General features: G+C 42.9%; 1 protein-coding gene across 2 annotated transcripts in view; it reads right to left on the bottom strand.

Moving 5' to 3' along the window:
- Positions 1-3,483: 3,483 nt before the first annotated feature.
- baiap2b (BAR/IMD domain containing adaptor protein 2b) overlaps positions 3,484-24,831 on the bottom strand; it is a 136,156-nt gene continuing 114,808 nt past the window's right edge. The window contains exons 10-15 of one of the 2 annotated variants that reach the window (XM_084323951.1): positions 20,483-20,684; positions 18,440-18,520; positions 16,842-17,016; positions 12,183-12,220; positions 6,081-6,125; positions 5,446-5,569 (exon numbers count right to left, since the gene is read on the bottom strand). In XM_084323951.1, the coding sequence (XP_084180077.1) occupies positions 6,098-6,125; positions 12,183-12,220; positions 16,842-17,016; positions 18,440-18,520; positions 20,483-20,684 (524 nt within the window). In that variant the 3' untranslated portion in view covers positions 5,446-5,569; positions 6,081-6,097. Of the gene's footprint in view, positions 5,570-6,080; positions 6,126-12,182; positions 12,221-16,841; positions 17,017-18,439; positions 18,521-20,482; positions 20,685-24,831 lie in introns of both variants that reach the window. The other variant, XM_084323950.1, reaches the window with a different exon arrangement.

The following is a 24,831-nucleotide window of genomic DNA, read 5'->3' as shown; positions in this document are numbered from 1 at the left end:
TGGTCACATGATTACTTTCTGTACCTTCTACTGAATATAAATAAAGTCTGTTTTACACGTCCCATCGTTCCTTTGTTCCTCTGTGTGTGCAGGGGCATCATACAAGCCAAAATTCTGAGGAGGGGGGGGTAATCTCAGTAATCTCTTTATATTAGAGTAAATACTGTATATTTATTTAGATCTATGGCATAAGTATAATAATACATTTCACTCATAATAGTATAAAGATAATAGTAATTAAATAATTATGTGTAAAATCTATATATCAAAGGTCTGGTGGAGCATGTGCTCATTCACCATTGTGTTAGCTCATTCACCATTGTGTTAGTTCATTCACCATTGTGTTAGCTCATTCACCATTGTGTTAGCTCATTCACCATTGTTACATCATTCACCATTGTGTTACCTCATTCACCATTGTTACATCATTAACCATTGTGTTACCTCATTCACCATTGTGTTAACCCATTGTTACCTCATTCACCATTGTTACCTCATTCACCATTGTTATCTCATTCACCATTGTGTTACCTCATTCACCATTGTGTTACCTCATTCACCATTGTGTTAACCCATTGTGTTACCTCATTCACCATTGTGTTACCTCATTCACCATTGTGTTACCCCATTCACCATTGTGTTACCTCATTCACCATTGTGTTACCCCATTGTGTTACCTCATTCACCATTGTGTTATCTCATTCGGCGATATATTTAAATGGAGATCTTTGAGATCGGCACTTTAAAGTGTGTGTGTAAAATATTTCTAGAAACTACAGTACATTATCACCAGTAGAGGAATTGAGGATAACTGTAGTCTGGCATAACTGCTTTATTTAATATAATAATTTGTGATTTATTTTCTCTACAATGTAGTTACACTTACATACAGTACACAGTGAGAAATTCGATGAGAAGCAAATATGATAGAAAATGGTAGAAAATATATTTGGAAAATCTCTTTTTTGTAAATAATTGTGTATGTATGGCTCATATATACAGGGCATAATAGAATATAGGTAAATACTTGATTATTTATTTTTGAAATAACAAATATCAAAAATTTACAGTGAAAAACAGATACAGCGTATTGGATGCCATCACATTACATAACATTAACAACAATGGTTTCATTCGTGAGTTCTTAAACTATTAAAATCAGGGACCGAAATGCAACTTTTTTCTTTTCTTTCTTGTTGTGCAACCCAGGCTCATTGAAACATATATCACAAACATATTACTACTGTTCTCATGTGAGGACACACTAGAAGACCCACATCACAGTTTGGGTCCTGACACATAGTAGTTAAGAAACCAAGTCTTAATTTAAATTTGTATAGGCCTATCCTAGTGATCACCAATCATGTTGCCTCTCTTCAAGACGTTGAAAAAGTTCACTTGGGTTTTATTTCTGAGAAATTGGCCTCCTATTTGCATTTTGTAGGCGATGCCAGTGTGAGTCAATGTATAAAACACTAAATAATTGCACTGCCAACAAGTCCTTTCAAACAAACAAACAAAATGACTTATTGTTGCTTGTATCTGGTATTGAAAGAAATAAGAAGACTTGCACAGAATGTTTGTGTAGTTCCCTTTCTTCCAGGATTGATGCCTGTAACTATAGATGTCCCGATCCGATCATGTGATCGGGGACCGGGGCAGATCACATGATTTTCAGAAGATCGTGATCGGGGGGGTCTCCCAGTCCCTCCACTCTCCAGTAAACACAAAATACATTTTCTGTTATCCCTTCCCACTTTATCCAATTAGAAGAGAGAACCATTTCTACTTATTTCAAGAAATCTTGCAAAGCCAAATTTGCTGGCAGATAATTTGACTTGTTTCAAGCATATATTTTTATTTCGTATTTTTGCAGTGTGGAGTTCTCTCCTGATTGGATAGTGGGAATGGGAAAATGTTTACTGAGAGACCCATGTTACCGACCATACACTATATCAGTAATGGCTGTCGAAATGAGCTATAATGTAGACCAATTATTAAGGATGTCCGATATTATCGGCCTACCGATTATTTATTGGCCGATATCGGCATTAAAATGTGATTTTTTTTTACATTTCTATAACCTTTATTTACCCAGGCAAGCAAGTAAGAACAAATTCAGATTTTATTTATTGTCAAAAGTATGCATAATGTTGTGTTAATTCCACAACAAGAGATATGTAATGTTAATTACCTGAAATTATTCCATTTTTTTGGGGGGGGAAACCCTGCATATATTGGTATCGGTTGATATCGGTATCGGAAATTAAGAGTTGGACAATATCGGTATATCAGTATCGGTAAAAAAGCCAATATCGAGCATCCCTACCAATTATACAAACAAAGAAAATACCACTTACAGCACCTTGAAGACAGTAGTTCTCAACTTGGTTTGTGTCTAGGACCCCAAATTGATACACATTCGGTTGCGGACCCCCATTTGATAACATTTCGTCAAAGTGACCCCCATCTGATTTGTAACTAACTATTTTTAAGTAAATAACTATAGTGTAGTATAGTTTAGGAGATAAGAGGAGAGAGTGAAACCTGAATCGTCATTGCTGTACATTCTCTCATTGGGCTAAATTTCTAGTCAGTGACATAATAGTGAAATTAAATGGTTCAAAGGGTCTCCCAGGGGGTCCCTAGCTAAATGTATAATTTTTTATTTTAATTTCATTAGAAGTTAGCGCCCAATGACAAAACAGAATGAATATTCTGATGAGAAGTTTCACTTTCTCCACTTCTATCTCCCTGTCCCCCTCAGCTACGGTATATTTAGTTAGGGATTCATTACTAAATCATATCCAGGGGCGATAGTGGCTCAGGAGGTAGAGCGGAAGGTTGCCGATTTGATTCCGGCTCGTCCCGGCAGCATGTCGAAGTGTCACCTTGCATGGTCGCCAATGCCGTCAGTGTGTGAATGTGTGAGTGAATGGGTGAATGTGAGGCAAAAGTTGTAAAGCGCTTTGGATAAAAGCACTATATAAATGGAGTCCATTTACCATTTCCAACAGCAAAAATCTCCTCAGGTGCCATTTGGTGAATGTTTTTATCCAAAGCAACTTGCATCACCATTAGTGATCCCAGTGGGAATTGAACAGTCAACCCTGGCCGTGCCGCCCCCACCCATCGAACTACAGGACCACAAGAACTTTCAAAGTGGGGGCTCTTCACCCTAATGTACATCTATTTGCGGGGTGAAGAAGGCGTTTGGGAACCACCGGTCAAGAAGTCAATAGGACCTCTGGACTAAATCTGCGGAATCTTCCTTTATAACAAGGCGACTGCTAGTTTTTCGGCGTTTTTCATACTTTACTGGCATCCCTATAACCCCAGGCCACCTTAAGAGTTACAGTACATTACGCACTAAAAAGCTTTGAATTAGTTGATTATGCTATTGAGTAATTCTTCCTGTAAGAAATATATTACCCAAGATCTTACAAACCCCCAAGTTAACTAAGAACAATGATCAATCAAACATTAATGGAAAAAAAAGAAATACAATACATTGTTTATAACAAACCTCTGTTGCAGTTTTAATTAATTGCGATATTAGTGTGTACAGTATGTATTATCACATTAGATTTGCATTGAATATGATTAATTAAAAGATACAGTACTACAAGTAATGTGCTTGATATTTTAAAAGTCTGTTCAAAGACACTATATTTATTCAACTAAGTACATTGGTCATACACCGGTACTATACAGTACGGTCTTGTGAAAGGTCTCTCTCTCTCGTCTCTCTCTCTCTCTGATCATCCAGTGAAACCAATCATGTGGAAACAATGAGCCTCAGCCTTCTGGGTAAGGATAACCAAGCACTTCAACCAGTCACTTTCCTTAGCGGCGACAACTTGAAAGAGCGAACACAGTAATGTGTATATATACCAGGCAGGGTTGGGAAGGAAAAATGTCATCCGTTTAAGATGGACCTACATAAAATAAAGTTATCTTTCAATTACCTCTGTATTACTTTCCTTCCAAAATTCACAGAACATGAAAAGCCAATTTAAATTTATTCCAATTTCAATATTGTTACACCAACTCAGTTATGTAATCAGGTTACTTTCAAGTACTTTTGGATTACTTTCCTTCCAGAGTTCACAGAATATGAACCTAAAAAGCCAATTGGTTCCAATTCAACTAAATTGATTCCAATGTCAATACTGTTATCTAAATGATTTTACAACCATGAAAAAAGCATTATTTCAAATCACATTAATTGATATTTGGATTTATAATCCTAAAGTTTTTCTCCTTCTTAGTTGTCAAGTAATAACCTTTTTTTTCAAAATATGTCAAATTTTATGTCTACAAAATATGTCTACACGTAATCCATTACTTCCCAGACCTGTTGCCAGGTGACAGTAATAAGTGAGAGGCTAGTAGGTGAAAGACCTGAAAGGTTATAGTATGTAGATTACCGATGGTAGATTACCAATGGTAAAAACCCTTTTATGGTCTATAAAGGCAGGTGGGGTATGTTTTTTTCTTCTTCAAAGAACACACTTATTTCTTTGTTGCCCTAACCTCTTTTGACAAACCCATTTTTTCTATTTATTAAATTGTTTACACTCAACTATTTGAGTATATGGAATATTCAAAAAACAATGGGTTTCCAAGATTGCTTTTTGACAGACTAGAAGTCACACTCCTCCTGATTTGAAGCCTGACATCAATCCCAACACAATTACTTACAATGGAAAATAAATTAGAGCAAAGCCAGATATTGTGTGCTGCTCTTGTGGCTTAAACGTGTGCTTTCAAACCTAGATCAAGTGTAAATTTGCTTAGTTTCTATGTACATAATATCATCCACGTGGTAGTTATTGTCATAGTTGGTTATTATATCATAGCTAGGGTATGTTAGCATCAGGGCTTTAGTAGAGTCAAGTCTCAAAGTGCAGAGTCGTCTTGGACTCGTCTCAGTCTCTATTTTGACCCAGACTTGTTTTGGTCTCAGCCACTATTGGACGAAGATGCATCTTTATTTCTTTCCAATCCAAGTATTTTCAATATGTCTTTTTTCTGCATCTGATCAGTAATAAAAGCATTAGGCTGCATGCATTCCATAATACACTCTTATTAGTTCTGGCCAATTGAATGCCAAATATCTTTTGAAAACGACATATACTTTCATTAATTGCCTGTTGGTGTAGGTCTTGAATAGGACTAAGTCTCCACTTGCTCTCAACCCCCACGCTGAACTTGGTCTGGACTGAAACTTGACTGGACCTGGTCTTGGAACTTGGAGTTGGATTCGACCAAGGCGGTCTCGATTTACAGCCCTGGATAGCCCTATGGTAGTATTGTAGTTGAGGGGGCTGCGGTAGATCAGGAGAATCGCCAACATCCAGAGAGACAGACGGCGAGTTCTATTGAGTTCTACTGTAGCAGCAGCAGCGCAGCTCAGTAAAGCTCGGAGGAGGCGGGGCCTTCTGCGGAGTCGTAGAGGACTTCAGCAGACTTCTCATCCTCCGTAACGGGTGGGACGGTTGGGGCCTCCACCGTCGGCTCACTGGGCGGCTCCATGGGTGGGGCGCTGGTCGGCATGGTGGCACTGCTGGGAAGATGAAACGGATCCGTGGTGAACAACCTTTTATTTGAGTTTATTTGACACCGTTTTTGTTGCACACGAGTAAAAGTGCACAGATATTGCCAGGAATGATGGACACAAAAACAAAACAAGGCAGATTCAGAAGTCCATGTAATGTGCAAAAACACCAAAACCAAGAATAAAACAGACCAAGAGATGAGACAGAGAGAACAGGTTGCATAATAGAGTTAAATAAAAAGCAGTGGGATTCATAAAAGCCTGATAGACTCATGCAAAAATGATTGGTTGATGCATTGATGATACTCCAACCGCAATGACCCATGATTGGTGAAATCCAGGATGACACCACATTATGGGATGAATGACAGCTTCTGAGATACCCAATGGTGGGGGAAGGGGGAAACAGGACCAGAACCATGAAACCAGCCAATGATAATGAAGTATTTTATAGGTGGTAACGGAAAAGAGTGGAAGGAAAAAGCGGATGAGACACGGGTGAAGGCGTCCCGTCACTTACGAAGGGTGTTGGATCACTCAAAAGCGGGCGTACTCTGGCCCTGTACTGAAAAGTAAAGACAGTCCTCGGGTGTAAACATTATTTCAGACTAATCTTTTAGGCGGCATGTCATCCATATTACTCATCATTGATCATTGTAACAATTACAGTACTATCATTTTGTACTATATTATATGCTCTTATCACATGGCTTCACATCTACAGTATGCATATCAAAGTACGATTGCACCAGTTTACCTAAACAGTTATTATAGTATTATTTACGTATATATAGTTAAATATTAACATGTACCATGGAATTCCACAAAATACAATTGTTTCACTACACAAACACACAACAAGGTCACAATAAAACAGGCGGGCAGGCAAACAAACCGGCATAGAAACCAAAACAGTGAGCACAAAATGACACAAACACTGGTAATGTTACAGACAGACAGATAACGGTGAAATGGTCCAATACTCCGAGGGGGACATACAGAGACGTACTTGTATTACTATACGTGTGGGGGACTGTTGACTTTATTAACTTACATCCCCTCCCCAACTCCTAACCCCATCCTTAACCCTCACAGCTGAAAGCCCCATTCGAACCCAAACTAACCCCCTAAAATGGCCTATTTTAAAGTGAATACCTGTCGAAATGTCCTCCCTTTTTATGTCCAGAACTCAAAACTGGTCCTCGGAAGTATAGTAATACAATGAAACACACAAACACACACAGAGTTGAAAGAGGTACCTTTAGGTTTGCTAGTAGCAGGAGAGGCAAGCCGGTGGGTGGGGTGGCTGTGTGGGTGGGCTGGCTGTGTATGGTAGGTCAGGGCAGTGATAGGGTGCAGTGCAATATAACTACTATTGCACACGCAGTCCACACACACACACATGCAACAAGGCCAGTGAGTGGGTCAAGATGATAAATCATCCTCGATCTGGGAACGTCGAGATGGGAAGGTGACACCAAATGTGTAAGTGGAGCCACTGCTTAAACGTGTGGAGGAACAGGGGGGTGGGCCAGGGGAGTGTTTGTGTACAGTAGCTTCCAAATCAGCAGTTAACTTGTGAGTAAAGATGCGTTGTGCGAGGGAAACAAAAGCATCCGAGAGGCTCCAGTGTGAGAGAAGCTTTGTGTATTATGAACACAAGAGAAGGCTCACACAGTGACTCCCCTCAGTGCAAGTGAGTAAACTCGCCCGTGTTTATTTTGTTCTCAAAGCATCTTTACTCAACTAGAGTACATCTTCTTTTCTAAAGCCAAAATACTAGTAATAAAAGCAACAACAGCGGACAAAAAAAAGTGGCCTCTAGCTGAAGATTAATTATAGAGACAAATTAATGTCTGCTTTGTGAAGTAATCCCTTGTCTCAAAAAGGCTACAGTGGTTACATCTCGTCGAGCCTCTCGCGGCGCGAAAAGGCTTCCTGGGATGAACACAGAGAAACAAACAAAAGAGCTTCCGATTGAAGAAATATTTATTCAGCCTGTCTTTTGAGAGTAGAAATTCGTCATACATTTGAGGTCATCAATGTTCAACATTACACTGTTTTGGTGCCCCCAAAGCATGCATATCCATATATTCTCTGTACAGCATTCAGATTTATTACAACACAAATTAAAATAAATTAAATAAAAATAAAAAGACAAATTAAAATAGAAATAGGAGTTTATTTTGGCCACTGGATGTGGATGTGGATGTGCTATACGGTTATCTGCAGTGGTGGCAGTCAATTCATACCTTGGGCTTATTCTAGTGGAGAAAGAAGAAACATTGGCAGCTTCCAGTCGTTTGGACTCGACTTTTGTCTCTAAATTTTATCAAAACAGAGATGGACAAAGGAGGGCAAAGCTAAGGGTGGGAAGACAGGTGTTAGGTCAACTCAACACAGAACACAGAGAGCAGAGAGGATAGAGACAGCCGACATAATGCAACAAGGACAAGGAGTCTTGTAGGTGGCGTGGGAGAGGTGTTGTACAATTGTAAAAAAAATATATAAAAAAAAAAAGTAAAAAAAAAAACGTTGTTTCCCTTTGGTTCAATTCAATAACTGGGTAAGAAAGAAAAAATTATTAACTCTTTCAGGTGTACAAGATGAACATTGTAATGATGATGTAACAAAGGCTACACAGAAGCCACAGAGAAGATTGAATACCAAAAATAACATTTCAACAAAGTGTACAACTGAGAGAGTTAAACGGGGAACCGTCAATTTGTGGCAATAGAGGCCTTGCACGGAATGTTTGTGTAGTTCTCCTTCTTCCAGCATGGCTGCCTGTAACCATTGGTAACCACTTTCAAAAGAAACACCTGGGCGCCCCAGTGGCGAACCACATAAGTCGCGGCACGGCCGACCCGGGTTCAATTCCCGGACCCGTCGTTATTTGCCGAATGTCTTCCCCCCACTCTGTCTCCCGTTCCTCCTCTCTCTCTCTACTGGACTGCCCAGTAGTAAAAAAAAAAAAAAAAAAAAAACGATAAACGCAGTGGTAGAGTAGGTAAAACACTGGAAAAGCACAATATTACAGTTCCACTGTGACTTGTTTACAAGATCCAATAATAATGAATGCGTTTTTGTTGACATATTTTTCATATATCAACACATAGCAACCGTTGTCTCTTCCATGGCCATGTACAAAACAATGGTTGCTTCCAACAGGTTGGAAGACGAGAACTGAACAAACATTCCGTGCAAGGCCTCTATTACCAATTCCCAACAGTACGGTATAAGTGAAGGGGGACAGAACAGGACTATGGTTAGCATGGACGGGCGCTGACTGGACTGACATACGGATAAGCAGACCAGCGTCTTTATTCACCACAGAGAAAGAGAGACAGACAGATCCTTTTATCCCTCAGATATTCATCTTTACTCACTGCTCAAAACAGAAAAAACAAGCCTTTTATTGCAACGACAATAGTACAAGAAGGCTGAATGAAGTTCCAACATCAGATCAACCCCTCTTCCCTTTCAAGGCTGCAGAGACAACTCGTTGTGAGGGAGCTCCCAGCAGAGAGATAAAACGTGACCAACATCAATACCAATGGGTATGACCCAAACTACAAGCATCACTTCTGACAGTGCCGTCTCGTTTGAGCTCCTGCTCCTGGTCCGACAGTTTTTTTTTATTTATGTAAAATAAATAAGACAGAAAAACGGTAAAATTTGACATGAACATAAAATACAGTGTTTACTATCTGTTAGTGATAGATCATGGACAGCTGGAGGCACTGGGCACTATAAACAGTTATTACTTGCCACAGGCAACTGATTTAGAAGGAAGGAGAATTAATGAGTGTGTTGCTGTGGCGACATGGTTTCCACACAATCATGTCAGGTAGCACCTTGGATTTAGATTATGGGATGGCTGAGGTGAGCAGGAGTACCAATTGTCTTTGCTTTCATGCATGGACAGTATAGCGGACCCAACTCAGAGCCTTGCATCTTAAGGGAATGAGGGTTGGTTGTCCCCATTCAGCCTTGGTAGAATACTCAGACAGCACAACAGTTAGTGAAAGGACCCCATGCACTTGGGTATGTGTGTCTAGCACACTGCCCGTCAGTAAAGACTCCAGAGAACAAGTTCAAAGGCTAATATTTTATAATAATATTATGTGTTTTTACAGAAAGTCACAGAAATACTGGTATTGGTTCAAAGGTGCTTTTATATATATATATAAACTGATCATAGATACGTTTTACAATCACTTCTTTATGGCACATTTATGTACAGTAAACATTCTTGCCTAGTTGCCTCCTATTTTATTGACCGGCTCCCATAACTTAATGAAAACATTTACATTAGTTATTATTCACTACACGTGATACATAATCCTCTTCTTTCAGAGGGATACAGAATTTATTAAAACCTCACAGTCTGAGAAATGATTGTAGTATACTGAAAGACCCAGTAAAACTAGTATTGATCATAATATAATTCATACATTAAACAATCCTCTTTGGATTACCATATTTAATTTACACTCCCGAAATAGTACAAATCCTTTTACACCTTCAGTTCTGATGGAGAGCACTCAGTTAAAATCAGGTTTATTTGAGGGGGGGAAGGGAAACAACCCCAACCGATAAAAAGAAGAAAAAAAGACATGTACAGTACATGCATGAAAGTCAAGCAAAAGATTCATTTCTTTTCCCTCAGAGAAAAGGTCCATTCCACTGATTTTCAATACGATTGGTACACAGAGTCCTTTTACTCGGGTTTTGTCTGCACTAGAGTGTCACCAGGTTGCTCAGGCTTTTGCCAGTAGGAAGGAGCAGGAGTTGGGGCCAGGGGGTAAGAGGCGGAAGGGCAGACAGGGGTGGCTTTGGGTAAGAGACACAAACCTTGCCCTGCACCGGTAGGCTTTTAGGAGGAGGCTATCGCCACGAGCAGGAGAAGGGAGAGAGAGAAAGGGAGCGGGTGGGGTTTGGACCCATCGAAGGGGACGGGGAATCGGACGAGGGGACAGCGAGGTGTCTGTCCTATTGCGCCGCGGGGCTGAGTCTGTGTGCCTGTTTGTCTGTCTGTCCTCAAACTGTCGAAATCAATTTGCCATCTGTGGAACTGTGGAACAAAGAGAGGGAGAAGCTTCCAGGTGGGGTTTTTGCTCAGAAGAAAGAAGAAAAAAAAGAAGCAGAGAAAACTAGAGCAAAGAGAACCAGGGGAACCCCGTCCACAAGCCATAATACGATACAACTGATTCCACAAACAAAAGTAGGATTAGTAGCTGATCTTTAACTGGCATAATGGAGTGGTTTCAATGTAATAACAGTAATTATTCTTTCTCTTGATGCATCATATGACTTCTAATTGTAATTGTCTAAAATGGTCACAAGGGATTCAAAGCTTCGGATAAATTGGCGAGAGTGGGTTTACCTGCCCAGCAGAAGCAGAGCAAGCTCCACATCACTTTTCAAGCCCATGCATGCAAAACAAAAGGCTTTCCACAGAAAATTGGGCTCGCATCTGAAAACAAAGAACACCATGCGTTCCTTGTTAACACACACAATGTGCAAAACCACCTAATATAATTAGGTATTTTTTTTTATATATATATAAAGCTGCTTAAAGCTGCTGGTGCCTCTGGGAGTCTGTGGAGAACAGTTGTTGCGCGTGCATGGGCTTGAAAAGTGATGCAGAGCTCGCTCCATTTCCGCTGGACAGGTAAACCCACTCTTGCTAATTTCTCTGAAGTTGCTTACTGCAGCTTTACTCATGGTGAGTTAGGGATTGAGTGAGTGTTGCTAGGCAGATGGAAGAACCACAATAGCTGCATGGCGCATAGAGGGCTGGGACAGTAGCTTGGCTTGGGAAGGATGAGGAGGAGGAGGTGAAAATGCAACAAAACAAAAACAGAAACTTAATAAAAATCCAAATCAAACTTAAAATAAAATAAAAACCAAAGTGGTTAAAAATACCTTGAAGTTTTCTCTATTTCAAAGACCTATAATAAAGACAAATATGGTTGTGAGTAAGTCCTGTGTGGGTTGAGATGGACCACTTGAAGTCTACTACTGCAGACAGAATACAAGGCAAGCCTGCCACAGAGTCCAGTTACCACTAATGCTTACCAATTATCACTACATCCTACCAATGAACACTACTTATTACCATTAGGCAATTACCACTACTTATTACCAATTACCACAAATTCTTACCAAGTACCACTAATTCTTACGAATTACCACTACTTATTACCAATTACCACTACTTATTACCAATTACCACTACTCATTAACAGTTGCATTACATCTTATCGCATAAGTGCAAACAAAACAGAACAGAATGGAAACATAAATTGGCACAAAGAAAACAGTTGAAACACAGAACAAAACCAAACCAAAAGGGCGCGTGATCGTGCCTTGTGGCTGTGTATGGGTTTCAGCTGTGTGTGTGTGTGTGTGTGTGTGTGTGTGTGTGTGTGTGTGTGTGTGTGTGTGTGTGTGTGTGTGTGTGTGTGTGTGTGTGTCTGTGTCTGTGTGTGTTTGTGTGTGTGTGTGATATGCTGCATTACATCCCAATCCCAGTCTCACTGCTCTCCATTTCTGACTATTTCATTATCATAAGAAAAAGGAAATAAGATTGTCTGCATTAAAAATAGGGTCTTACCTTGTGGGGAAGCGGGGCTCATATTCCTCGACTCCTTGCTGTAAAGATAGAAAGACAACAGCTATTAGTCATCTGGTTTGGGAAGTAATGGGTTATATTTATTATGGGATAACAGTAAGCTCATTACAAAATAAATGAGTAACTGTAATCCATTAGTTACTGTAAAAAAACAGGGTTAGTCGATTAGTCGATGACACATCTGAGTTTTCAACATGCAGTAATTCATAAGGATCTCATTAAAGTGCCAATCTCGAAGGTCCCCATTTAAATAAAATGTCTGTTAAATTACTACTATCTATTGCCGAATGCCATAACATAATGGTGAATGAGCCTATGGCCCACTGATGAAAACCATTGCCTATGCAGCATTACCAAGTATTATGAACTGGGGAGAGAGGGAGAAATTATGATTCCCGGGAAAAGAGCTCACTTAAATAAAAAACGGCATTATATTACTTATACAAAACAGCATTATATTACTTATGACTATAAAAATACAGAACGGAGATTACAAGCCATTACTTATTGGATTACTAACAAATTTGAAGGCAAAATGTATTTCTACTGTGAGATTGTGGATGAACGTATCATTTGATATGATCTGAAATAATGCTTAATCATGGTGGTACATGATGCTGACAAGTATTGACATTGCAGTCAATTCAGAGTCAAATAAAATTTGAATAAATTTAGCTTCATAAAAAGTTGGTTCCCCAACCTTGTTGGACACTAATGTATTCAGCTCTTAATATGTTTGAAAATCTTTATTATTAATATTTTTTTATTTTGTATTGTAAGAATGTTGGTGGTTGATGTTTTCATAACCAAAGCCAGCCAGTAGGTGGCAGCATGGACACACTGGCAAGGCAGCAGAGATGTGATGGAATTCATAGTGATGTAAAAGAGAATTGGTAAAATATGTATTCATATCGAACAGCAGGGCTATGGCAAAGGACAACTACTGACTGACGGCCATTCAGTATTTCATCTGTGTGTGTGTGTGTGTGTGTGTGCAGGTGTGTGTGCAGGTGTGTGTGCAGGTGTGTGTGCAGGTGTGTGTGCAGGGTGTGTGTGCAGGTGTGTGTGCAGGTGTGTGTGCAGGTGTGTAGGTGTGTAGGTGTGTAGGTGTGTGTGTGTGTGTGTGTGTGTGTGTGTGTGTGTGTGTGTGTGTGTGTGTGTGTGTGTGTGTGTGTGTGTGTGTGTGTGTGTGTGTGTGTGTGTGTGTGTGTGTGTATTCAAACCTTTATTTATTCTTGAAAGGACAATTGAGGTCACCCTCATTTTCAATAATAATAAATATAATTTTGTATATTAATAACTCCATCTATATAGCACTTTTCATACATGGACCGCAGGCGTTATATAAGTGTGTGTGTGCGTGTGCGTGTGTGTGTGTGTCCTATCCCCAGGCAAATCAACCTGCAGGTCAACCAACAGAACTGTCAACAGTCACCCTCTGCTCTTCGTGATAATCTCATCAAACACTCTCTCAAGCCTTCATGTGTAAAATACGTCTGTCAGCGCGCTCGCCAACGAGGCCCAACAACACCACTCTCTCTCCATATGCCACTAGAGATATTTTTCACATCCTGAAATTATCTGAGGTGGAAAGCAAACAAATGTAAATTGTTACATCATGACAGTGTAGAGTAATTACACTGCAGCCCACGTACAAGGCACGTACAAGAGGTCGGGGACAGACTGGGTGAGATGGAGAGAGAGAGGGGGGGGGGCGTTATATAAAGTGCCTCCGTGTTCTCCTTAGCGACAAGGGGAGTCCCCCTACTAGCCCCCCCCCCCCCCTCCCTCTCAGTGAGCCAGGCTAACCCCGCTCCGTGAGTCCCGTCCCCCCCCTCCCTCTCAGTGAGCCAGGCTAACCCCGCTCCGTGAGTCCCGTCCCCCCCCTCCCTCTCAGTGAGCCAGGCTAACCCCGCTCCGTGAGTCCCCCCCCCCCCCCCTCCCTCTCAGTGAGCCAGGCTAACCCCGCTCTGTGAGTCCCCCCCCCTCCCCCTCAGTGAGCCAGGCTAACCCCGCTCTGTGAGTCGTCCCCCCCCCTCCCCCTCAGTGAGCCAGGCTAACCCCGCTCCGTGAGTCCCCCCCCCCCCTCCCCCTCAGTGAGCCAGGCTAACCCCGCTCTGTGAGTCCCCCCCCCCTCCCCCTCAGTGAGCCAGGCTAACCCCGCTCTGTGAGTCCCCCACTGCCCCCCCCCCTCCCTCTCAGTGAGCCAGGCTAACCCCGCTCTGTGAGTCCCCCACTGCCCCCCCCCTTCCCTCTCAGTGAGCCAGGCTAACCCCGCTCTGTGAGTCCCCCACTGCCTCCCCCCTCCCTCTCAGTGAGCCAGGCTAACCCCGCTCCGTGAGTCCCCCACTGCCCCCCCCCCCTCCCTCTCAGTGAGCCGGGCTAACCCCGCTCCGTGAGTCCCCCCCCCCCTCCCTCTCAGTGAGCCGGGCTAACCCCGCTCCGTGAGTCCCCCACTGCCCCCCCCCTCCCTCTCAGTGAGCCGGGCTAACCCCGCTCTGTGAGTCCCCCCCCCCCTCCCTCTCAGTGAGCCAGGCTAACCCCGCTCCGTGAGTCCCCCACTGCCCCCCCCCCTCCCTCTCAGTGAGCCAGCTCTGTTATCAGCAGATGCTTGTCAGAAGCACTTCTCAGGCAGAGGCAGCAGAGCGCAGGGGCAGACTCTTCCAATCTTTACTCTGTCACATCTCAGCCTTGGCTCACTGTGTACACACACACATACAGTACACACACACACACACGCACACACACACACACACACACACACACACACACACAGAGTGCGAGGGGATGTGTGATGTGGAGGGGAACTGATCCTTGCGCTTATGTAAGCTAATGTTGCAGAACGTTCTGGGGAAGTGGTGGTGCTAGAGCACTGGGTGTACTGGTACAAAGAGACTGCCTGTATCCCACTGTATCCCAGTGGTAAGTGAGTGAGGATCACTGTGTGTACTATTAGCCAATGTGCATTAACACAGAGCAGGAGGAAGGGAATCGCTCTGTACGGTCATATTTAAAAAGGGGAATTCCACCGCAAAGCAACACATGTATCCAGATTGAGGCATAACCCCATTCATTCTCTAATAACGCGCCTGTGCCAAAGCAATCTCTGCTCAGAAACGTTGGCCGCGCAAGATGCTAATTTGATTTAGCCAGACTTCGTACCCTCTACCCTCACTCAATATTGAAGAACTGCAATGGATGGGTAATTAAAATGTCCTGATCCCTCAATTGTCTCTCTCTCGATCAGCTTCCCACTCTCTCTTGCCACAAGGTAACAGAGTAACCAGTCACCTGCTCCACTCTTTGTATCTGGTAGGAGTGCCGACCTTTAACTGACCCTTTTTCAACCCGTTTCCTCTCAGCACTTTCCTTTGTAAAGCCGGATGCTGAAGCAAGCACAGAGAGACTAAGAAGAAGCTTCTATCCTCAGGCCATCAGAATGCTAAATGACAATAACACTATGTAACAACCATCAAATGCACTCACAGCACACACATCCACACGCACACACTCACTTTAAACAAACAACTCACTGCAGCACCCACTTTAGAACACCTAAACACACTTTATATTTATTGGCAAAGAATTTGCACTACAACCCATACCTCATTACACCTTACTGTAAATTGTACCTAAATTGTACCTCATCCCATTTCTGCATTGTACTGTATAGTATATTGTAACTCAGTTACTTTTCTACTCTGCATTGTACATTGTATATATTGAACACTTTTGTCTACGTACTTGACTTCTATTTTATACTTATTTTATACTTATCTATTTTTATCTAGCACAATCTCTGGAGCAAAACAGAAAGAAGCATTTTATATAAAAGTATTCTGTACTTCTGTATGACAACTAATAAAGAAACTTGAAACTTGAAAGAAACTTGAAACTTGAAAGAAACTTGAAACTTGAAGCAATTGAGCAGTAGTTTAGGGCCATTTCTCTGATGATATGTACAGAGCAGGCTGTGAGCTCATTCTACTCTGTAGTAAAATATCTTTCTACACCATACAAGAGAGACCCAGCATGGGGTTCCCCTTTAAGAAGAAACACTCAAGCAATGAGCCCTTCCTACCGTCTCAACCGACAAAAGACAAACACTTTGCTCCACATCCCAAGTAACCACCGGGTCCTCGCCGGGCTTTGCGTGGCAACAACTCTGTGTCTCATGCAGAGTTGTAGTCAAGTCACTAAATCTCGAGTCCGAGTCGAGTCTCGAGTCCCCAGTGTTCGAGTCCAAGTCAGAGTCACCAAAGAAGATCCCAAGTCGAGTCCCCATTATCCTAGTCCGAGTCCGAGTCCAAGTCATCAAAGTTGAGTCCACTGAACTCTGGCAGTCAAAGAGCTGACATACAAAGGTCTACATTAAACATAAATTACACAGCGGTCACCATTTCAAAAAGTTTATTTACTTGATAAATAACTGTATTTATCAATTAACAAGTCCGAGTCCTTGTCTGCACCTTCCGAGTCTGAATGCAGTCAATGGCTCGAGTCCAAATCCAAGTCCGAGTCATCAGTGCTCAAGTCCTAGTCGAGTCACGAGTCCTGAAAATCAGTCCAGGACACGGACTCAAGTCTCATGTGTTAGTGTGTATTTTGCTTGCTGTTGTGTTGTGTGTTTGCGCTCCTCACCTGTGAGAAGCCTGGCACTGCCACGCTGTAGGGGCGCTGTTGTTGTTGTCTGCCGTGTGCCAAGGTGGCGCTCTGTGCCAGCATACGCGAGTGCATGACGTAGTCGGCGGCGGGAAGACCCATGTCCTCCCTCTCCAGGAGGTTCCCTGTGCTGCTGCTCTTCCCGTGGTTTAGACTGCGGAGACACAGGAAGCTCTTAGAGAGACTTCTAGCTTTTCCAGAAGTTAACCCGGAAGCTCTCGCTAAGGAGTTGTGTATTGTGCAAAAACGGTCTATACTGCTGGCATGAGGTGGGTAGATAACAGCAGGGAGAGTGTAAAGTATGATAAAAATAGTTTTTTCTTTGTATTGTGAATTAAATAATAGTGAAATGAAACTTCCGTTTGCTCAGAAACCCGCTAACCTAGGGGATCCTCATACCCTACTTTGGGAACCTTTAGGCCTGCACTGCAGTACATAAGATATATATACCATCACATCACTGTATACCCTGTATAGGCTTAATGTATTGTACATTTAATCACTATTTTACTTTAAGTAGCTTTTGACAAAAGTGCGGTTAAGAATCCTCCAGAATCCATTCTCTTTGGATCAAATAGCAAACTCAGAAAGGTCAACGGCTTCTCAGTTACAGTGGGTGACATTATTGTCACAAGGAAAGATGAAATTACCTACCTGGGTTCCATCCTAGAGGCAAATCTTTCCTGTGACAAAATGGCAACCAATGTAATAAAAGAAATCAACCAACGAACAAGATTCTTGTACCGGATCTCCTCTCTGGTAAACAAGAATACCCTGAAGACTCTAACAGGAGCACTCATTCAAGGGTACTATGACTATGCTTGCACCTCATGGTACCAAAGCACCTCAAAGGCACTAAAAACAAGATTACAAACATCACAAAACAAACTGGTCAGACTACTGCTTGGCCTTACTCATAAAACCCACCTTACCCCTGCCCACTTTGACAACCTAGGATGGCTTAGAGTAGACGACAGAGTACAGCAACTTGCAATGGGCCTGGTCTACAAGATACACTACACCACTCGGATACCCATGTACATGTCAAAATACTTCCAAAAGGTCAGTGAATTCCACGACCACAACACCAGAGAGAGTTCCACAAATCATGTTCAACCCAGATTTGGCTCAAACAAGGGACTAAACACGTTTCGCAATTATGCCACAATAATGTGGAACGCCCTACCCACAACCGTGAAGGAATGTGAATCCCTACCCTCCTTCAAAACTGCTCTCAAAGAGCACCTACGGGTGGCTGCAATTAGAAACTGGCCCCTGTAAATGTCCAAATCCTCCCCCACCAATGTACAGTTTCTTCCCCTTTGAATGTATATATTTTTTATGATCTCTTTTTACTACACAGTTCTGTATATCTGTATGTCTTGTATGTCATAAATGTCCTGATGAATTGAAAATGGGGGACCCCGATGTAAACAAGACAAAAGTATTTTTCTGGACTTTATCCTCTTAGCAGTTGTTTTGTATTGAGCCGTACTGTATTGTACCCATTCTGCAATCTGTTAATAAAGTTTTCAATCAATCAAGCAAGAAGAGTGTCAGGGAGGAGTGGCACGTACTTGTGGACTCGAAGCTGTCTCATTGAGTCGCCGTCACCGTCACTGATCACCCGCGTGTAGGAGAAGGGGAACCAGCCGCGCCTGGATGAGGGGGGAAAGGCACCGCGTTAAAAAACAACAACCTAGAAGCGCCCTGCCCTCCAGAGCAAAACTGAAGGGGACAGACTTCTATTCAGGGCACATTATGACAAATACACGACACAACTATGAAATGTCAAAAAAGAATCAAGAAACATTAGTCATGCTGGATGAAACTGCAGGACACAGATGGGAATCAGATGACACACACACACACACACACACACACACACACACACACACACACACACACACACACACACACACACACACACACACACACACACACACACACACACACACACACACACACACACACACACACACACACACACACACACACACACACACACACACACACACACACACACACACACACACACACACGTGTGCACTAAGACTGTTCTCTACAGAAATGATCAACATACTAATAGTCCAGAATTTGTGGCCAAATCCAAGACTCTGTAATTGGCAGATCTTTAAAATGATGTTCTCTCCCCATTATTGCCCTTCTGCAAATAAACGAGCGAAATAAAGTGTTGGTGGACTGAGACAGCCCCCCCCCCCCCCCCCCCCCCCAACAACCGATTAATAAATTATGCAGATCAACGATGCAGGGGCAATCCTACTGTGCACACATATCCGTCTGTAGGCAACTGAGTGAGCATGAACGCACGCATGCATTGACCATATTCACACTGCGGTAATTTTGCTCTTATGTCACACTCAGGATGGGATTCCTTTCCGCCCTCTCCCCAATAGGGCTTAACGATTAATCGATTTTAAATCGAAATTTGAAATGATGCAATTAGCAAATTGCAAAAAAAATCTTTTATTATAATTTCTTTTTTAACCAGGAAGTCCCATTGAGATACAAGATCTCATTTGCAAGTTGTTGTTATTGTTGTAGGAACGGTTTGGGAGAGGGAGTTTAGACTTCAGAGAGGGAGAGTAAAGTACAGAAAAAAAGGTACCATTGGGTACCGGTATCGATTCCCAGGTAAAAAGAAAAATTTTCAGGCTCAATGTCCCGAACAGATGCACCGCGTAGGCCAGATGCAAGCCGCATTTTACAATAAACCTCTGTGGAGTTGCTTAAAAATAATAATAATCGCACATTTGAATCGCAATCGCAATATCTGTCAGAAAAACCGCAATTAGATTATTTCCCAAAATCGTGCAGCCCTACTCCCCAAGCAATCCCATCCGGAGCATGTCATAAGAGCAAAATGGCCACCGTGGGAATATGGTCAATACCACTGCCATACGTTCACATCGTTCTCTCCATGTTGTGTGCAGGTTGCATGACCATAGGGACCTTTCAAAACCCCAATGTATAATTTAGCAAGGAGGAGACACAGTGTCATAGATGTGAAGTGAACTGCTCTTACGCAAAGCCTGTGAGCTGCCACTAGGGGCAGAGTGGTTAACCGGGAGCTAGTGAGCGACTGTCTGAGTTAGTGACATTGCTGTTGGTTATAGAGACAGAGCGCAAATAGGTCCCGCCCACACCAGAGGGGAAAACATGCCATCGCTCTCCATTGACTTTGTATTGTGTGGCGGTGCTTCCTTGTCCTTTCGGTCAGCTAGCAAACGTCAGAAAGATACCTCAAATATACTGTGTGGTGGGATGCACTGCCAACAGGATAAAGAACTACGCAGAACTATGTTTTCACAAACTTCCGAATTGAAAAACTGAGCTTTTGAGAAGAGAAAAGTGGATACAGGCAATAAGATATGAGGCATCAGCAGCCAAGAATGGGAAACTGTGGGACCCTGACACTCAATAGCCTCTAGTCTATGCCAACTTGTGCAGTAAGTCATGGTAAGCATTAAAACATAAATCAGAAAGCTATAGCCTACAGTATTATGTTTGCAAGTTTCTAAGTTGCAAACATAATTCCTGAAAGGTTTCCCCTAAAGAGTTATTTTTTGCGTGTATGTATGTCTGTGCGTTCCACTCACATCCTATTCTTCTCGTTCTCCCCGTAGTGCCAGCCGTCACGAGCCTCAGGCACCAGCAGAGTGATGATGTCGCCCTCGTTGAAGCTGAGCAGGGTGTTGTTGTCCCCGGCTGCGTGGGAGAAGATGGCCTGGACCCTGGTTCTCCCGTTCCTCTCCAGCCCTGCCGCCATGGAGCTGGACCTGGGCAGAGTACGGGCCTCCGCTGGGGGAGAGAGGAGAGAGACTGAGAGGATCAGTGTTCACCCCTGTCCTCAAGATTGTGGTGGTCTGACCTGGGTCAAATAGTATTTGCTAGCGATAGTGTTTGCTTTAACCTTCTTGGAGCACTGGAAGGGTTTATGGCAACAGGATGATTCCTATATATTGTCAGTTAAGTTATAAATCACAGAAAAGTACAGGGAACTCACTTCCAAGTAGTCTAAACATTAAACATTCAAAGATTCATTGTATATGGCAAATCCCACCCACCTGGTACTTGAAGTCAGTTGAAACAAACACTAAATGCAAAATACTGCTTTCTGATGGTGGGTGGGTGGGTGGGGGGGGGTGGTTTTGGTTCCACGTTTGTCCATGTTGGTTCTACTACTGTATGGGATTCTGTACTGAAGCGGTTCTTATTTGGATATGTATGACAACAAGCGCAAAATTGCAATAGCGTACGAGACCACGTACGTGCACTCGCTAAGGTTTTGTGCCTTTTTTGTGATAGGCCACACTCATTGCCACACCCCCTTTTTAGCCAATACATCAGACCGGCAATACGCCAATCGCACTGGATATTGATCGTCACGCCTCAGTTTTGGTGGCGCCTTGCCCCTTTTGGGGGGAAAACAACTCTGGGAATAAACAGGATAGATGGTGTTTGTTCATAAACTACAACTTTAGGACAAAACACAGATATATAAACACGTTGAAGACCAGGGATGTGCACAGGTTTACTCTGATTGGCTGAGTTGCCCCTCTGGAGAGCCTTTTTTTTTTTACATAGAAAATGTACAAGCAGCTCCTGCTGCAAATACAGGGCAAGAAGGTGCAGCGACACTACCACGCCCCCTGGTGCCCCCACTGTAGAAAAATGTCACGCTAAAGTGCCCTTTTGAGTGGCGAAAATATTTTATAGTTGTACTTTTATAATATAAGGGGGGGCGGGTGCCTATTAGGTTTAGGTCACTTAGAGATTCATAAGTTAATATTAAATGTCCAGGTAGGGAAATGAGGAAATATCCTGCAGCTGACTGGGGAATAGGCCTGAAAACGGATCAAACCCAACATTTCACACTGGTGCAAACGCTTAATGGTGGCCAGTGTTGGAAAGCAATTACTTGATTTAACATAAACAATGTAAGCGTTTTGCTTGGTCAATAGGAACAGTGGCCTATTGTATTTTCCCCAAAAGTAGGCGGAACCGCGAAAAAAGCTAAAAAGTACCCGGATGTGCTGGTCTGATGTATTGACATGAACACACACACAAACACACCTTGGAACACACACACACACCTGACCTCCAGGCCCAATCTCTAGAGGGTGGGGACATTTTTGTGGACCAACCAACCGACCAACCAACCAACCGACCGACAGAGCGACCTATCGGTTGGTCCTAGCTAAACACACCATGGCTAAAACACTAGAACTACACTTGTTAGTAGGTTTTGAGTGGATTGAGTTAAATTACAAGCTTGTGTTTATTTCCCCATTTTCTCCCCAGTGGGATGGAGATGGAGAGACTGGCAGAAATGATAATAGAGAGAGAGGATGGAGAGAAGGAGGAGAGAGAGAGAGGTTGGAGAAAAGAACATGAGGGAAAGGAGGGTAGAGAGTATGTGGAGAGGGAGAGAGGATGGAGAGAAGAAAAGAGGGAGAGAGAGAGAAGAAAAGAGGGAGAGAGGATGAAGAGAAGGAGGCGAGGGGGAGAGAGAGGGTGAAGAGATGAGGCAATAAAGGAGAGAGCGAGAGAGAGATATAGAGGGAAGAACAGAAAGAGAGATGGATAGAGAAGGAGAGAGTGAATGATTAAGAAAGAGGGAGAGTAAATAAGTCAAGTTATAATTTATTAATCCCGTGGGGAAATTATTCTCCATCCTAACCACTTAGGAGCAGCGACAGACGTCGCCCCCGGGGACCGACTCCAGTTGTCACGCCAGTACCTTCGTCAAAGGCAAAGGCAGGAGCGCCTAGCATGCATGCCTTTGATGGGGTAGGAAACTGGAGTACCCGAAGGAGACCCATGGAAGCACGGGAAGAACATGCAAACTCCCAGTAAGGCCCCCCGTCGGGTTCGAACCCAGGACCTTCTTGCCGTGAGGCGACAGTGCTAACCACTGCGCCGCCGAGCCGAGATGAAGAGTGAGAGAGGGGAGGAAAGAGAGAGAGAGAGAGATAGATAGAGAGGTGGGGAGAGAGGGAGAAATTATGACTGACTGAACCAAGAATCGGATGAAAACCACCCCCCAGCTTTAGATTTCCATTCTACCTCTTCAGTGAAACAGCTAATGTAAAGTGACTGTTTTAAAGGAACATGCCAACATTATGGGAAATACGCTTCTTCACCAGCGTCAGACAAGAGGATTATATACCCATCTCTTCTCTGTGCGTTCAGCAGAGTGCTAGCTGGCTGCACACTAGCCTAGCTTAGCACAATGACTGGAAGCGGATGCGCAGCATCTAACCTAGCTTAAAACTCCGGGATAGGCATTAGTTGGCCAACACCTAGGCTAGCCGCTACACATCAGTCATTGTGCTAAGCTAGGCTAGTGGTCCGTATCGGCTTCCATTGATTTGTGCTAAGCTAGGCTAGCATGCAGCTTTCTACTGCACGCATCAGAGAGCAAATTGGTATTTATCCTCTTGTCCGACTCTGGAGAAGACCGTAAGCACATTTCCCATAATGTTGGCGTGTTCCTTTTTAAAGTGGCTACAATGTGAAAGGGGTGCGTAGCATCATATAGTGAAGACAAACAAACATTAGACTAAATAATAGGGCATATTGTACTCTACTTTGAGTGTGCACAGTAGGCATTTACAATAACACAACCCTCTCCTAAATGACTTAAAATGCTTCCATTTGTCACAGAGATTGCCTCTGTCTTCCTTCACTTATTTTATATTCTTTTAAATACACCACTCCCTCCTATTCCCGCTTGCTCTGGCCTGCTTCAGTTAAGGCTGTGTGTCCGTGTGCTTCGCGTGACAGCGCTACTGAGAGAACAACCGCTGGTGGAAGATGAGGAGAATTCTCTCTTTCTCTCTCTCTTTTCAGTCTATTTATTGGTTTTCTTTTATGACGTCAAGGCTTTGAATGTCATATTCACACAGCTCTACCTTTACTGAAAGAAAGGCCTAAAAAAACAACCTCTGTAAACTCCTGATAAAACAACTTATTGTGCCACATTGAATAGAGGCTTTGCCACGGAATGCTCGTTTAATTCGCTGTCTTCCAACATGGCTGCCTGTAACAACCATTGTTTTGTACATGACAATGGTTGCGATGTGAAAAGTCCTGAGCACATTAGTTTAACTCACAAAGCTATCTCTACCTTTTACTTCTCCCTAGTTTCTTTACAGAATATCATCAATCACTTAAGATTGTGGCTAAGTAGCCAGCATTGGGTATTCAGTATGGCTACACTACATGGTTGTGTATGAAATAGGGCCAGGGGTCCTATTTCTGACTCTGGAGTCAGACAAGAAGATAGATAACCAATTTCCTCTCTGTGCGTTCAGTAGAAAGCTATCTGGCTGCAAGCTAGCCTAGCTTAGCACAATGAATGGAAGTGGATACGGACCAGTTAACCTAGCTTAAAACTCTTGGAGAAGTGATTTTGAACAACGCCTAGGCTAGCCAATCTGTATCCACTTCCATTCATTTGTGCTAAGCTAGGCTAGCTTGCAGCCGGATAGCTTTCTACTGAACGCACAGAGAGGAAATTGGTATCCATCTTCTTGTCTGACTCTGGAGAAGATGGTAAGCACATTTCCCATAATGTTGGCGTGTTCCTTTAAGGGGGGTAATTGCAAGGAGGGTTACATACAAACATGCACACACGCATATGCACCTGGGAACTGCCCAGTATAAAGAGAGTTTTGTACTGTTGGCCACAGAGCATCTACACTAAAGGGGGGGGGGGGGGGGGGGTCAGTGGCTCAAGGGCACTTCATTCAGCTGTAGTTGTTGAGAGAGGGGAGAGTGTTATCCATTCACTTTCCCTGCTCTACCTTTATTGTGTAATATTTTTCTTTACTTAATTTGAACTACATTCTCTCCTTCTCTTTCTCTAAGAAAAAATATATTGACTATTATTTTCATTGTATTTCTGCTTCATTAACATGGTACAAAGTGAGTGGGAGAGATG

This window comes from Notolepis coatsorum (assembly GCF_963971535.1).
Source record: "Notolepis coatsorum genome assembly, chromosome: 10".
NCBI lineage: Eukaryota > Metazoa > Chordata > Actinopteri > Aulopiformes > Paralepididae > Notolepis > Notolepis coatsorum.
Note: the sequence above shows the minus strand (reverse complement) of the source record. Positions and strands in the feature narration are given on the sequence as shown.